The 17,058-nt window shown below is 47.3% G+C and overlaps 1 protein-coding gene across 2 annotated transcripts in view; it reads right to left on the minus strand.

The window, feature by feature from the left end:
• Cpm (carboxypeptidase M) overlaps positions 1–17,058 on the minus strand; it is a 53,741-nt gene that overhangs the window by 16,832 nt on the left and 19,851 nt on the right. For both annotated transcript variants that reach the window (XM_051176205.1, XM_051176206.1), the window contains exon 3: positions 2,017–2,110. In XM_051176205.1, coding sequence (XP_051032162.1) covers positions 2,017–2,110 — 94 coding nt within the window. The remainder of the gene's footprint in view (positions 1–2,016; positions 2,111–17,058) is intronic.

Raw genomic sequence — 17,058 nt, forward strand, 5'->3', positions numbered from 1 at the left:
AGTCTGGAGTGGGAATCTGAAGTATTGTGAATGCAGAGCCCACAGCCACAGCCATGAGCCAGGACATAAAAAACCATTCCCAATACTCAGATTCCCACTCAGAACATGTGAATGCTTTCTCCATCACCCCTCCATCCCAAATCCGTTCTCAGCGTTCCTCAGACTCGGGTGAACCAGAGAGCCTGGGTTTGATGGGACACAGTGACGCCCTGGAGAGGCGATACCAAGAGTTTGTGAAAGCATAGCCAGCCAGGCAGGCAGGGCAGGGATCTGCTCCTCTCTGGAAGTTTTGGTTCTGAGGATTAATTTCTGAGCAGCAGCCTGTAACCTCTGAATCCCCAGGAATTCAATAAATAACTTCCTGGAGACAATGAGTCCCATCTGTCTCTTATTAAAACTGGACTCCAGGAGCCCTTGATCAATAGACTAGATAGCAAAAGGAAAAGGAAGTCTGGGTTCATTAAAAGCAATTTTGGGCAGACTCCCCGCAACTCGAAGTCTTTTAAAGAAACAGTCTATTATGATTAAAAACAACAAAAATAGTTGTATTGTTCTTTACGCGCCCCAAATCAGGTTCCTTTCTTGCAAGCATGCATTTGCATTTTAACTCCTGCTGCAAGAAACAGCCTCTCAGCAGGACGGGTTGGGTGACATGCTTGGCAAGGGCTGGCCGCCTGTGTCATAAAGGGTGGAGCCAGAGCTTGAGGAGGTTAAATCGGGTCACAAGGTCCAGCATTGACTAGAGCAACCCACCCCAGCTATTGCAAATTGAGAATGGTTTGGTAACCAGCAGGCTGTGCTTCCGGCCATGTGCACGGACTCTGAAACTCCCGAAGGCAAATGCACTTTATCTAGGGTACTTTGTACACCGCGTCAGTTCCTCTACAGTGGTGAACCCGTTCTTCCGCAGCTGTGTGGAAAGAGGTAGACACCTCTTTCAGGCAACTGTACAAGCTAGGGCCACACGGGAAGAGGGAACCTGAATTGAGCAAAAGCCTCCATAAAGGGAGCCCTAGGCATCTGCCCTGTGAGTGCTGATTGGTGTGTGTGTGGGGGGGGGGTAGCCCACTGTGGGTGGTGCTAACCCCTAGGCAGGCGGTCTTGGGATGTAAGAGAAAGGGGAGCTAGAGAAAGGCAGGAAGCAGTTTTCCTTCACGATCTCGGCTTCAGTTCCTGTCCTGAGTCCTGCTCTGACTTCCTTAAGGACCTGGAATAATACTTTTTTTTTTTTTTTTTTTTTTTTTTCCTTCCAAGTTGCTTTAAGTCATGGTCTTCATCACTGCAGAAGAAAGCAAACCAGGGTAGCAGCCACTCTTGTAAGAGCGGTAAGAGGGAGTTTGTGGAACAAAATAAACACAGTGTCCATCTCCTCTAATTTGGAAGAGGTGACACTATAGTCTAAGTGGTTGAACAGAAGGAAGGAACGTGGTGTGCCTCTTGGCTTGTGCTCAGGGCAAGCTCGGAGCTGGGACAGCCAGCTCCAAACGCCGTGTTCGCTGGCTGGAGGAAGAGCTCAGGGATGAAGTACTTGCCTCGAAAGCATGAGACCTGGTTTCAATCTCCAGCACCATAAATGAATACATAAAGATTAAAATGAAAAACTAAAAAAAATGCCAGATGCTGGGAGTCTGGATGGCTCTCTGGTGTCTTCTCATTGTTTTGAGTTCAAGTACAACAAAATTTGGTGCTGGGTTTCCTAAAAGTCAGCAGGGGGGGAAAGCAGCCCAGGAAGGAGCCAAGAAGGGACAGGGCTGGAGGCAGCTCAGAGAGCCCCAGTACAAGAGCAGCTCTGGTTACTCTCCCTGGGGACCACGCAAGCACACAGCCACATTGTCTGATGCTGCTAGAGCCGGCTCCTTCCTCAGTTTCCTCCCAGGCCTCCCAAGGAAGACTGCTCGCATTCCTGCTGCTTGAGGATGATGTGTGATGCTCATCCAGGCTTTCCTGTCAGCGTGGACGCAGACCATGGGAAACCAGAGGGCAAGTTTCTTGCAGATATTCCCACTGGGTACATACCTCATCCCCATGCATATTAGCCACGTATTTGAATTCCGGAATCCCAACTCGGTGTTCCTTTGGAGACTTCCCCACAACGAGAACCCACAGGTTTCTACCTTCACAGAGAAGAAGGAGGAGAGAGAAATAAGTTGTCTGGTAAAATGACAAATGAACTCTGAGAGAATGAGTCCCTCCTGGAGACTTTACAATTTCACAGTGACTTATGTTCATGTGACAGACGTGGCCATGCTTCAAATACTCACTATTTACTGTCAGAATGGAAAGAAACTCAAGAGAAACATTATTACTCTAGAATGTAATTTAAAAGAGTCGTATATTAGGTTGCATTGATCTTATTTTCCAAACGTTTATGTGCTGTGTTCTGGGACCCTAGTGCCTTGTAGCAACCGTCTTGCCATAAAACACACAATTGTACAGTGAAATCACAGTTGATGGTTGACTGGAAGGGTGCCATCACTTATAAGCAAAGAAAGGAAAAAGAGCAGTGGAACTTTTTAAAGTAAGACAGGTCTTGCATTCTTGTATTCTACCGTAGGGTTTGTATCGGCTGTTGACATGGTCTGGCCTTAGCTGAGCCTTCTGTTTTCCAGTGGTGGAGAATTCAACCCAAGGCTCTGTACACCAGCAAAAGGAACATGCTTTCTCCACCAAGACACACACCTCTCACCTTATACATATGCATGCATGTATGTATACACATTGCAGGCATGTATGTATACCTCTTGTATGTATACACATTGCAGATATGTATGTGTACATCTTATATGTATACATATGCATGCATGTATGTAAAAATCATGTATGTATACACATTGCAGATATGTATGTGTACATCTTATATGTATACATATGCATGCATGTATGTAAAAATCATGTATGTGTACACATTGAAGGCATGTATGTATACACCTTGCAGGCATGTATTATACACATTACAGGCATGTATGTATACCTCTTATGTGCTTGGTGACTAGGAAGTCAGAAGAGGGTGTCAGGTCTCCTAGAACTGGAGTTACAGATAGCTATGAAATGCCATGTTGGTACTAGGAGTTGAACCCTGGTCTCTAGCCCCTCTCTTTCGTGTTTTTTTTTGAGTCCAGGCTGGCCTCAAACTAACGGATGACAGGCATGCATTGCCATGCCAGGCTTTGGCTATGCCTTTGATTCTATTGGGTTCTCTCAAGTAAGCCAGAAACCACAGCCCGACCTAACAATGCCAAGGAAAGCTTGTGAGTCTCCTTTCGGGCCGCAGACTGAGATTCAGGCAAGCAAGGGCAGAAACAAGATCACCGAGGCCGTGCATGTGGCAGGCATTACAGCTGGCACTCTGCCTTGTAATATTAAGTGCTTTCTTGTCGTGAACCACTGAGCTAGACCGCCAATCAAACTTTCCAAATGAGAAGCTGTTATGCGAACGTCTATGACCACACAGCCAGTACTATGCTTTGATTCCCAGGGTGAAGAACTGAATCCTGGCCTGTCTGGGTTCAGTTCTAGTACTCCGCCAACCAACAAAAAAGATTCCTCTTTCAGGGGCTTAATGGCCAAGCTGGTGGCATAATTAATAAACCAAGCCAGGCATGATGGTGCCCGTCTGTAATCCCAGCACTCTGGAGACTGGGGTAGGAGGATTACCATGAGTTCAAGGTTAGCTTGAGCTTCATAAGCAAGTTACCAGGCAAGCCATAGTCATATAGCAAAACATTGATTTAACCCTCTCTCCTACCAATAAACCCAGATTAAAAGGTCTCTTTTGATTTTAAAATTGTCTAGCTCTTTGAATACAGTTTCAGAGATTTATATAAATATATTTATATGTAAGTACAAAGTATGTTATATATTATATATACATACACACACACACACGTCTTGGATCTGGGATAACTTCACTATATGTAGAATTTAAGAGCCTAGGAAATGAGTTAAACAGCAGCAAATGGGTTAAGGCCGCGTGGGTGTCTACAGATTTTCCTATCTAGTTTTCAGTCAGGGACACCTAGGGGCTGAGGAATGCTCACCGAACTGAGGGACCAAGGGGGGACATATACTGAACTCAGATTTTTCAGCAGTCATTCATAATTAATTGGACCACCCTGCCATGAAAGGGTGATGCTTTAAACTCAGAAACTCAGAATGTGGTTTAGCTGATTAATAGCCACTGCCCTGTGTACAGTCGTCATTCATTCATTCATTCATTCAAGTTAGTGAAGGCCACTATATCCGGTCATCGGCCCTAACTCAGAGTGTATCAACCGGTGATGCTCTACACCTTTTTTTTCTGTTTTTAACAAGGGTACCGGGCATTGAGTCCAACATGCTAAGTCCTTGTTCCTCCATGCTTTGTTATATGTATGTGCAGCCCCTACATTTCTGCTTTGGTGTTTGCAAACATAGTTACACCGCATGCGCGGTGCTGTTGTGTGTGTAGAATGAAGACATGGTTAACCTTCTCCCGGCAGGGAAGTGTGACGCGCTCTACGGGACTTAACACATGGTGCTTCTGAACACGGCTCTAGAGAATGGCCGGGTTTGCCGTGTGGACAGGGACACACCCCATCTCATCATCTCCCCGCCTGAAGTTAACTAACTACAACTCCTCCGTCCCCTCTGGTGCCAACTTCTGGCCGTCGGGAACCTGAGTCCTGCAAAGTCAACATTTTTATAGGAAACGAAGTTGGTTTTTTGTTTGTTTGTTTGTTTGTTTAATGAGGGAGCTGTTAATCATGGCTCATTGAGTCTGTTCTGAGAAATACTTTTTTTTTAATCATTAGTGCTTTCGAGGCTAGGCAATCACAGATTTGTACTGAGTGTGGTCTTGCTCCTCATAGCCAAGGGGAAAATTTGCTGCCCACTCAACAGGTGTCAGCTATTGTTCATAACTCAAAGTCTGCAGGCAAGTCTGCTGCCTTGTCACTTACACGATAGTGAATGGCAACAAAATTTGACTAAAATGGATGGCCAGTGTTGTTTAGCATAAGGGGAGGGAAATCAGAGCAATCAAACGTAAGTGGAAAAATCCACGTCCGTGGGAAATTCAGTCAGTCCCACTTTTGGTGAGGAGAGATAAGAAACTGACCTGGGTGACTTCAATGGCTCCCAGGCTGAGGATGAAGGGCAATCGTCACCTGAACAATGCATATAGTCCTCCTGGAATGAGGACCCTCTTAAAGGGTATTACCCACCCTCTCTACCAACGCTGGGCCCTCGAGCTTGGACTCAAGTAAGCAAACAAATGACGAACCACTCGCTTTCAACCATACACTTGCCAAAGTAAAATTTAAGCAAGACTCCCCCCCCCCCCCAGTAAGGTTGGAAATACTTATTTCTAGCAAATAATGGGCGTACTCAAGAGATCTGAGTTAGGTGGGGGAAAGAGCTCAGAGAGTAAAAATGTGTGCTGTGTAAGCCTGACCTAAAGACCTAAAGGGAAGAACCAGCTTTCTCCTTACCACCAAGTTAATGAAACTTGCCTTCAGGTTACTTCAGTATGCATTTAGTAGCTTGGGTTTGACAGGAGTCATGGGCATGTGACATGACATGGTGCTCGACTGGGTTTGTATGGAGGACCAGGAAAAGACTGGCCGTTTGGAAGCAGTCACCGAAATACAGAAGATGGGATGGGAAGGTGGCTCAGCAGGTAAAAGTGTGCCACCAGCCCGAGGACCTGCGTTTAGTCCCCAGAACCTACAATGGACCGGGAGAACTGAGTCCTAAGTTATCCTGTGACTCCCACATAGATTCTGGGGTACATGTGTGCACACACAGATCACATATACATGTGTACACATAATGATGATGGGTACTTTATAGATGAATCCAGTTATTTAACTATGTTATGTGCCTGTGCTGGAAAGAGAAATTCAGTTTTCTGTAATGGGATGTCTGTCCCTGGGTGTATCAGCTGCACGCCAGGCCCGACGGGCCCCAGGCCCAGCAGTAGTTGGCCAACACAAAATGTACTCCGTTTTATGGGCTTTTTAAAAATTTAATTTCATTTTGTTTTGCCAATTTTTGTCTTATTGACTTTTGTTTTGATTTTTATTTTTGTGTTCATAAACACACACACACACACACACACACACAGAGATACCACTTTAATCTGTAAAAGCTCCTGCCTTTTTGAAATAGGCTTTCCCCGTGTAGCCCTGGCTGGCCAAGAACTTGCTGTTTAGAACAAGCTGATGTTGAATTTGTAGCAGTCATCTGGCCTCTGCCTTACTCTGAGATTAGAGGCAAAGGCCGCTTGGCCTCCAACACGTTTGTTATTCTTCTCCTGCATAACCCCACCTTCTCCCAGGCTGGGTTGGATACCCCTCCCGCAACGCTCCATCCACACTTACTGGAACCGTAGTGTACATGCAGGCAAGGAACCATGATTCTCTGTGCATTTCAAACTGTCCTGGCACGGCACCGTAGAGGATCATAAATGTATGCTGGATACAACAGACAAGCCGCTAAGTTCACAGGCAAATCAGAGGAGGTCAATTGGAGCTGACGTCTCCCCTGGCCCAGGGGTCAGATGGAGGTTTTTGGTTTTTCCAGGACTGATGGAACACCTGTGGCCTGCCAACACAGTGCCTGTGGGTGGGCTCTGGGAAGAAGTCAGTCTCCCATTCCAGAATAGATGGACTTCTCGGAGCACTTCCTTCTACTCGAGTCCTGAGGCCCAAAGCCAACATCTGGCTTTGGGTTAGACTCTGCCAACACACGCCGAAGGATGGGGTTTCATCTGCTCAGACCTCTGGCCCCAGGGACGGAATGTTTTGGTATGGACCAGAGAAGCATTGATGCTAGGCTTCATTTTATTTCTTGCTGAACAGGTGGGTGGGGGAGATTTGGGGAGTTTTAATTCCTAAATGAATGCCCTCCCATTTCTTTTTTTTTTTAAATTAAAAAAAATGCAAAAGCATGAACAACGGCAGGCTTTGTGTGTGCTCTGCCAAGAGCATGAGTGTTTAGTGCAAGCACTCTCTCTACCAGTGAGCTACACCTCCGGCCCGAAGGTGCGTTTTTAATTGAGAAAGGGAAAGAAATGGTGAGGGTGAGTCGGCATGGGACTCTTTTTCTGTTTGATTTCAACACGGTTAAGAGTCCTAGAGACCCAGGAGTGCGTGCCGTCAACCAAAGTGAACAGCCAAGGCGAGTCCTTTGCCTTCTTCCTCCTGCTACTCTCCGTGTAGGCCTCCTTCCATTTGTTTTCCCTCCACACACCGCAAACTGAAAACTAGTCACGTGGAACAAGTTTTCAAAAAAGAGACATAAAAACATCATGTCCCAACCACCATAATTTTCTCTGTCTTTTGCTCAGGTCTTTTCTTCTTCACATAGAGACAGGAAACTTGCTTTTAAATCCCCAAAGCTGAAAAATAAAATCTCTAGAGGTCTCATACTATAAAAAGTCCCAGCTTCCCTTATTGGTCCCTTGGGGGGAGAGAGAGCAACTGAACCTGCTCACTTTGGAAGGGCAGGTCAGCAATGCTGATGGAAAGCTGAGCATCCTCCCACAGGGCAAACAAGTACTTAGAGATTTCTTAGATGCTTTTGGTGTCGGGGCTGAACCCTGGGGGCCTCACACAGGCGATGCACATGCTCTGCCATACGTGCTCTGCACCTCCAGTCACTTGGGTTTTAAAAGATGCAATCCCCATAGTGTATTGTCCTTTGGGATTTCTGTTTTATCAAGAGAAGCGTTCCAGTTCAGTGGTGATGTCCCTCAGACAAGTTAGACCCAGGATGAACTAACCAACCGGTCTCCAAAGATAAAGGCCAATGGGTGGGTCAACTCGAGGCCCCGAAACGGCATGTAGGATAATGATGGTAATGGCTGGTGGTCACTATGTCAGCTCAGGGCTCCAAACACAGGACTTCAGGGTAGTGGGTGAGTGAATGTTATCTAAACTACATCAAAGCAACGTTAGGGATTTCTTCAGCAGAGGAGCGAAGGCAGAGAACATTGCTACCCTTCCCTCCAGCGAACTTTGCAACATTAGGTGCGCGTGGGCTCTTGGACAGATCCTTGCATCCTACACATTTACCAGACTGAGTTCTAGGTAAAAGGGGCCTTTTCTAGAAGATGGCCTTGGGAGAGACACAGGGGAAGGGCAAGAGGGAGAAGAGACATCTAAGCCCTGTGACTAACAAGACTCTTACATTTTAAGGAGTATATAAAAAGCTTATTTGAAATTAAAGTAAAATCGTGTTCTTCCAGCCCCTTCCACCCTCCAAGGCCTCCCATGTTTCTCCTCCACCCCATTTTCTCTCAAATGCATGGCCTCTTTTCCGTTGACTGCTACTATAATCCTATAATACTACTTGTACGTCAATCACTCCGGGGCTGCCACTGGGGACCGGATAACCAACAGGGGTTCTTCCCCAGGGAAAGCTACTTCCCCATCCTTTGGTTGCCTGGGTTAACCAACAGGGGTTCTTCCCCAGGGAAAGCTACTTTCCCATCCTTTGGTTGCCTGGGATAACCAACAGGGGTTCTTCCCCAGGGAAAGCTACTTCCCCATCCTTTGGTTGCCTGTAGTTCCTTGTCTAGGAGGATGCTTGGTGAGATATCTCGCTTTCAAGTTAGCGTGTGTGCCGACCGGTGTCATCCTTGTCCACATCTTGTTTAGGCAGCCATGGTGTTGTCATCTCGTGGGTGTAGCTTCCCTGACATTTCTAGGAGATTGCAGTCTCACAGCCGATTTCCTGGTCCTCTGGCTGTTACAAACGTCCACCCCCTCTTCCCCAGTCATCCCTGCGCTTCGTGTAGGTGCAGGAGTTGCTTTCTAGACGTATTCTTTGGTCCTGGGCACCACCACACAATCACTTGTTTCCTGCGTCTTGACTGGCTGTGGTTTTCTGTCATGGTCTCCATCCGTTGCAAGGAGAAGTTTCCTTGATGATACGTTGCTCCCTTGCTAGCTTTAATTAGAGCCTCGGCTGCTTGACTTTGAACCCTGCTTGTGTTTTTGCTGAAGTCTTCTCTTTGGTGCAGCACAAGAACTGAGAGAGGCTGCTGTTGAAGTTGAGACTAGAGGGCGCCAGGGCCCTCCCACGACGGTGAGATTGGGGTCCTTCGAGATTAACTGGTCTCCTCCCCCTCCCTCTCCCCCTCGCTCCCTGTCCCTCCCTCCCTCTCATGTCTACAGTCAGGGGCAGGGACTTGCATGCCATAGCGCATGTGCAGAGCTCAGAGAACAACTTCGTGGAGTTGGTTTTCTCCTTCTACCTTTGCACGGGGCCCAGAGACTACACCCTGATTGCCAGGCTTGCACAGGCAGGGGAGGCGCACACCTTTAATCCCAGCGCTTGGGAGGCGGAGGTAGACAGATTTTGAGCTCAGCACTTGGGAGTCACACGCCTTTAATCCCAGCACCGGGAAGGTGATGTGGCTGGGCAGAGAGAGGAGCTCATTGCATTCACTCTTGAGAATTTGTAGGGACAGGGTCACCCCTTTGGTCTGAGGATTCAGTAGAGGTAAGAAATGCTCAGCTTCTCTGATCTTTCGGCATTAACCCCTATATCTGACTGTAGGTTTTTGTTATTAAGACCAATTAGATTTGTGCCAGACACTGTCAGCGAGTTGAGGAGGTGGCCCAGTGGTATAACGCTTCTCTTAGCATGGTCAAGCCTGTGGGTTTGAGCCCATGCACCACAAAACACAAACAGCTTCAAAGGCATCAAAACTACAGCAAGGGTGTGTTTGCTAAAGGACAAACCCCAGGCCCTTCTGGCCAGCACCTCATTATAGCAATTAAAGCAACATTTCAAATATAAACAGTGTCCAAAACACATGATGGAGACCTTGGCCAGCAGTCGGCAGAGGCGGACGCTCCAGGAAGCCTGCCATTCAGTCTGAACAGACCAACACTCACTGAAGTGCATGACGAGGAAAATGGAGTGTGGACTCGGAAAAGTCACGCTTCCCAAGACCTTAACAAAACACCATGTCACAAAAGCTCACACCATCAGGCATCAGCTGAAGTCACATTTCAAACTCATAATTCCCAGGGCATGATGCCAGAGTGCCCAGCCTGGAAGTGGCATGTTCACACCACCTTGAGGGCAGGGTCGGAAGATGTCACCTCTGCTGGCTGTGTTGGATCGTTAAGCACAAACATCTTACACAATGTTTTCTCACATGGCCTGCTTCTGAAGGGATTGAGGTCACCATGCAGATTTTTAACTATCTCAATGCTAATGAGGCTTGGAAGCCATGTTGAGAATCTCTACTTTGGCTCCTCCGGAGGGAGAGACTACAAGGCACCATCAAATGCGGTTAGCCTAGGGCTTGTGGACAGGAGTCGGCTCATTGGGAATCAATCAACAACAGGAAGTTTGTTCAGTATGATTGGCTGATGTGAATGAACACAGGGCAAAGGGATTGTCCCGTGTTAAAAGTCTGGACAGATGGCTCTTGGCTGCCCTTATAGAGGACTTCAATTCTCAAGACCACATGGCAACCGGGTGTCCAATGTCCTTTTCTGATCTCCACAGGCACCAGGTAAACACATAGCAGACATACGTATAGGAAGAATACCCATACATATAAAGATGGTGTGTTGTGACTAGGTGGAAATTGTATTTAGGCTCATGGTGAAGTGTTTAGAGGGGATGTGGCACTCTGGTTACTGCCTCTAATGGTTCAGAAAAATCAACAGAACTCAGCCAAGTGGTGGTGGGTGGCACACACCTTTAATCCCAACACTTGGCAGGCAGAGGGAGGTGGATCTCTGAATTTGAGGCCAGCCTGGTCTACAGAGCGAGTTCCAGGACAGTTAGGGCTACAGAGAGAAACTCAATGTCAAACAACAACAACAAAACAATAGAATCCATATGAGACAAAGTAAATGTGACAGAATATGAATATGGGGGGAATGTGTGAAGTTGGGTATTTTTGCCTTTTTTTTTTTATAAGGTTGAAACACTTCAAAGCAAAAACCTGAAGGATTCAGATGGTGAAAGACAAGCCTTGGGCTGGGCGAAAATATGGGCAGAAGCCACATCTGACCCTAGACTTTTATCAAAGACACAGAAAGAACTCTTGGAACGCCTACCACTCCACGGGTACGGTGGCACATACCTAAAAATCCCAGACCTTGGGGTGAGAGTCAAGGGGATCCAGAACTCAAGGCTACCCCTCAGCTACACAGCACACTCCATAGCCGGGACTGTGTGAGACCACGTCTCAAAATAAACCAGTTGGCTACAAAGTGGATCAAAGATTTTTATAGACACCTCACCAAAGACGTTATGCAGATGGTAATTAAGTGCATGGAGAGATGTTCCGCATTGTACGCCAGTGGAGGAAGGCAGAAGAAAACGCCTTCCCCCACTGCTGCGGCTTCAGTATGAAATGTGCCCACAGACTCATGTACCAGAGGCGCCATCTCCAGCTGGTGATGCTGTTTGGGCAGATTCAGGGAACTGTGTTGGGGAGGCCTGGCTGGAGGGTAGGGGACACTTGGGCTGTGTCCTATATCTTACTGCTAGATAATGAGAAAACTCACTCCTTCTCAATTTCAGCCACTAAACTGGCATTTAAAGTGGAGGGATTTTAAGTGGGACAAACGTAAGATCGGAGCACAAACAGCATCTCTTCATAGGAAGAGGAACTGTCAGGATCTACCAGGACCGCACCAATGTCTGTGCGGAGCTCTTGGTGCACCGGCAACCACCCTGGGAAATGGCTGTGCCCTGTGCTGGTTCAAAGGGCCTTACCACAGCATGTCTGAAATAATGCTCACCGTCATGGAATGATTAGTAGGATCACGACAAAAGTCATAGCACAGAGCAATTACAAAGCAGTTTACAAGGATGGGGTGGGCACCTGCTGGCCAAGACCAGGTAAGAAGGGAAGGGCAGGCTGCACTGTGGTTCTGGCAAGGGTGATGCCCACAGACCAGGGTTGCAGATGACCAGAAACACGCTTGTGCCTGAGCCCCTTACCTCACAGTGTGTTCGGGGCATTGTGCCAGGTTAAAGTACATCTACTCTATCCTTATAAAGTTGTGTCCTATCCCATTGATGGGGTTTATCATAACCTTACCGATTTTCTGTTTTCTTAAAATAAAAATCTCTATTAAGATACAATTTGCACACCACACAATTTACTAAGTTACAGTTCAGTGCTGTGAGGTGTATTATATTATTAATTTTTAAAAACCAATGTGAGGAGTTAAATATGACTAGTCACTGTAAACATATGTCGCACGACTTTTTTTTTAAAGAAATGTTTTCAGTTGGGAGGGCAGAAGCAAGTGGAGTTCTGTGAGTTCCAGACCAGCCTGGTCTACATAGCAAGTTCCACACCAGGCAGAAATATGAACTGAGACCATGTCTCAAAAACAAAAATATATGTTGGGCTGTGGTGGCGCCAGCACTCAGTAGCCAGAGACAGGCAGATCTGAGTTTGAGGCCAGACTGGTCTACAGGGTGAGTTCCAGGACAGCCAGGGCTACACCGAGAAACCCTGTCTCACTCCCTGCCCGCCTGAAAGGGACAGTTGTAGCATATCCCAACTCGACATGCTCTTTAATGGTGAGATTAGATCTGTCCACCAGCCTTCCTCATCTGCCCCGGGTAACACAGGTCTAGATTGAATATGAAGCTTGCACAAGTGGCTGTTTAGAAGGATTTATAATAAACACTTGAAAACAAAGATGATGCCTCACTTCTCAGATTGTTTTCTTCTATGTTCCTTCCACAGGAGGATTTTTAAAAACAATTACCAAAACAAAACACAAAACAAAACCAAAAAACGATAATTGTGCTAAACCATATAACAAAATCTGTCGGTTTCAGGTGGCTGATTTTTGCTTCTTACTGTTGTAACCCTGGCAGCAAATCTCCATCCCTGTTTGTAGTCTGTCAAAGGTTTCCTTGGGATAGGAAAAAAAAAAAATCTATGTTGGGGGACAATGGGAAAAGACAAAGGGTGGCAGAGAAAACTGGGTTGTCTTTCCCCAAGATTAACTACTACGTTATCCCTGAATGTGACTTTAAGCATTTGACTGAGACAGGGATTTCCCAAAGCAAATGTAAAAGTCCAGAAAAAATTAGAAACCCCCACAAGCTGAAATTCCTGTTTGGTCACTGCAAGGGCACAGCCACACACACAGCTAGTGACAGAAAAGGCACGGTTTGCTACTCACAAGTGTGCATGTGCAAGATGGCATCTAGGCCTGTTTTTATTTTATGTGTATGAGTGCTTGTCTGCATGTATGCGTGGATATGTGTTACATGCATGCCTGGTGCTCACGGAGGCCAGAAGAGAGACCTGGATCCCCCTGACCTGGACATAGAGATAATTATGGGCTGCCATGTAGGCTTTGGGTCTTTCTAAGAGCAATGCGGTCTGTATCGTGTACACATATCTGTGAGTTTGGGGTAAACACATAAATAGGCGTTTTCCTCTTATTATGGTTCCTATAACTGCTGGGAAGACCTCTGTCTACGTTTTCAAAACTCAAGATGACAGTCTGGAGACAAAGCTCAGAGGTGCAGAGCTTGCCTGCAAAGTCTAAGGCCTGACGCCGGTTAGCTACATCAAGAGGTATCTGCATCACTAGCATCAAGATGACTGCCAGTTTGTTTTCATGTGTCTACCTAGTTCAGGGACCGACTTCCTCCCTGACTTCCTCCCTCCCTCCCTTCCTTCCGTCCTCCCTTCCTTCTTCCTTTCCTCCCTCCCTTCCTCTCTCTTTATTTTTATTTTTGGAGACAGGGTTTCTCTGTGTAGTCTTGGCTGTCCTGGAACTCGCTCTGTAGACCAGGCTGTCCTGGAATTCCCAGAGACCCGCCCACCTCTGCCTCCTGAGTTTTGAGATTAGAGCGGTGGCCTTCTTCCTCCCCCCCCCCCAACAAATACCATTGACTACTTGTTATTGGGTGATGTCAAAATAAGAAAAGCCATTATAAAGTTCTCATTGGTCATTTATGACCTCTGAGATCTGTGACCTATGAACCTAACATAGTTTTGGACACAAACACTTGGCAAGTTGCCTTTAGCGCTGCGACCTCTTCCACGCCACCAGCCTGTTGTTTCCCTAGCTTCCTCCTCCGCATCGAACGGCTTCTCGTAAGATCACACGCACCTTTATAGCCGCCTGTAATGTAATTCCTTAGAGGAAATGCTGACCGAGCAAGCTTCAGTGTTTTGTCAGCCAGAGGTTACTCTTAACTCGCTCCTGTCTCCACTTGCCGGTACGGTGGTGAGGACTTAAGGACCTGTGTGAACGGAGACGCTCCTTCCCAGGATGCAGAGGACCTCAGCAGCTCAGGACTGGCTCCCCACACCTAAGGACTGCACTGGAATCTTCTCCCAGCCTGGGAAGGAGCTGAGTAGACTCTGCCCTGCTTGTTGAGTGCTTGCTGACGTCAGCCTGTCTTGCCCCAGTAGACCGGCATTCTAAGTACCTACGATGTCTGGGATGCCACATGTCCCTGATGGCGCTCCCCCCTCCCTCCCTCTCCCTCTCTGTCTCTTATTCCACCTAGTTCTCCCACATAGTCTAAATCTGAAGCTCGGTTGTGAGCAGATAGGCTCCTGAGTGCAGGCAACTCGACAGAAAGGGTAAGGGTGCCAGAGCGGGGGAGGTCAAGAGCGGGATCTTTGGCTAACCTATCACAGGAGATCTGTCAAGTCACCTTTAGCTTAATACAGGGATGCACTCAATATTTCTTAACCATCTTATCTTGATCAAGTTCAGAGGGGTCCAGACCTCTGTACAGTGTCCCACGTGCACGTCTCAAATAGAATGCTGCCTCCCAAAATGCAGGGACTGTTATCACGTGTGTCTCCAGGACTTACAGAGCATGCTCAGTTTGCTCCTGAAGGCGCATGCTCAGTTTACTTTACCAAGTCAATACAGGACTCTTCGCGAAACTCACTCCTAGGTGGAACGTATATCCCTGTGAGATCTCATGTGGAAACCCAATGTAGACATCCAAGCTGCGATGCTCTGGCTTGGAGCGAGGAGACCTAAGTGTTCCTGTCTCCTCGCCCAGGAATGAGCCCAGCTGAACTCTACTGAAGCTTCCATGTCCTAGAGACCTATGAGAAAACAGGAACTGGGGTTCTGAACCCTGACAAAACTCCATTCCTTACGAGCTACGCCACTTTCCCTGAGCCACAGTTGCTTATCTGCAAACGGAGCATGACAGTGTTTCATTCACGAGAGTGAGGATTTGCGGGCCAGTGAAGCAGAGCAGCTGCATTGCTAACCATCACACATGCTGTTTATTCCTGGGGACGCAGTCTCCCAAGGGCTAAGAACAGAATGTCCAGTGGAAACAGCTCCCCCGGGGCCACAAATATTGCCCGTTTTAGTGAGAAGTTACGGGAGTCAAAGATCTCTTCCGGACTCAACAACTGTTCTTTGGACACTCTTGTTTTTAAAAAATAAAGCACACCATGACCTGAGCATCCCAGACTGGATTTCCCAGCGAGTGTGGGTTATACGGTGCAGATACTGAGACACACTGGAACAAACCCTCATCCTTGACCAGTCGGTAAGACCCATCTCTTCGGCTCACACGAGGTGGGAGGGGCCTCTTGTAGTGTTCCATCAGTCTCTGCACTGGCCAGCTCTGTCCCTCTCCCCTGCAAGTCTGCCCAGCAGTACTGGAACTATTGTTCAAGCATCAGCTTCCCTCATAAGCGTTTCTCAGCTTTTCCAAACATCCCAGGGACTAGACCTGGGGTCATCATGGTTCTCCTAGTTAGTAATGGCTGGCATCAGTCACTTAAAGGGCAGTGCCTGTAGCCACGCCCAACCATAACAGCTACAGGGTTTTAGCTCCCACAGCTCTAGTGCAGGAAAGGAAGAAGCCTGGGTTTTGATCTTTATACCCCCCTCCCCCTAAGGGTTCTCGTATACAGCAGGGGTTCAAGTAACAAGTATGTGTTAAATGCACTCATGAATGAATTACTAATAGATGGCAGATTTGGGGTAATGAACCAAATCTATCTGATCTGGAGACACTGATATGTTTGCTTCTACCTATGTTTGTTTGCACACACACACACACACACACACATACACACACACACACTAATATTCATTCTTGCAAAGGACCAACAATCTGAGTTTGGTGCCTAGGACCCACATGGTGCTAAGGTCACCCACAAAAGTTGACCCCTGATCCCCACACTAACACTGTGGTACACACACACATGCACACAGGTGGGGAGATAAATATAATAATAATAATAACAACAACAAACCTATCCAATTATAAAATCACTAGAAATTTTCCGATCAAGAAAACGAACCTGTCCCCTTCCTACAAGGCATTGATCCCCAGGATGGTTGTGCTCCCACTTGGATGAAGGGCCGAGGCATTGACCGGGACATTTGAGATCCCTAGTCCACCTTCCTGCCCTTCCGCAATGGCTTCATCTGTATCTCTGAGTCGATGGGCTCCTTCAGCCCCAGGCTCCCTGTCTGTCCCGCCCCTTCCATTCCCCGGGGCTGACTACCCTTCAGCCTTGCTGTGCTGCCCCTCTGCCCCGCCCCAGAACTCATCATCCCATGTTTACTAGCTCCCCACAACTCTTTCAGGGCAGGGGTCATGTTTAAACTAACTTCTTTACCTCTGTATTCCTGGGCAAGCACAGGCCACCAACTGAACAACAGCTAAAGCAAATAAACCTGTCTACAGAAAAGCGCAATTTCATTAGCCGTAGTTTGGGTCATATTACTTAAGTTTATGGCTCTCGGTTTTGACTTCCGGCAACATTTAATATTAACCATGACCTTGAGAGGCCAATCTACTTTCTCTCGGCTCTTGCTTATCTCTGGGAACACCTGCAGGCTTGGCAATGACCCTGAGCCTAACCACACACTGGAATGCTTACTAGTTATGCTATTTTTGAATCCCGAGGCAGTGGATCAGGATAAATACATGGTTCAAAACAAAGCAACGTGCGTCGTTAGAGGTTTGTGCCTCTGCTGGTTGGCCACAGGGCTGTGAAGAGCTCTGAATTCCAAGGCTTGAGTGGGCTTCCCTGGATTCGGGCATGTTGCACGCGTCTCTAGTTCACAG

Source organism: Phodopus roborovskii, unplaced genomic scaffold (genome assembly GCF_943737965.1).
Source record: "Phodopus roborovskii unplaced genomic scaffold, PHOROB, whole genome shotgun sequence".
Classification (NCBI taxonomy): Eukaryota; Metazoa; Chordata; class Mammalia; order Rodentia; family Cricetidae; genus Phodopus; species Phodopus roborovskii.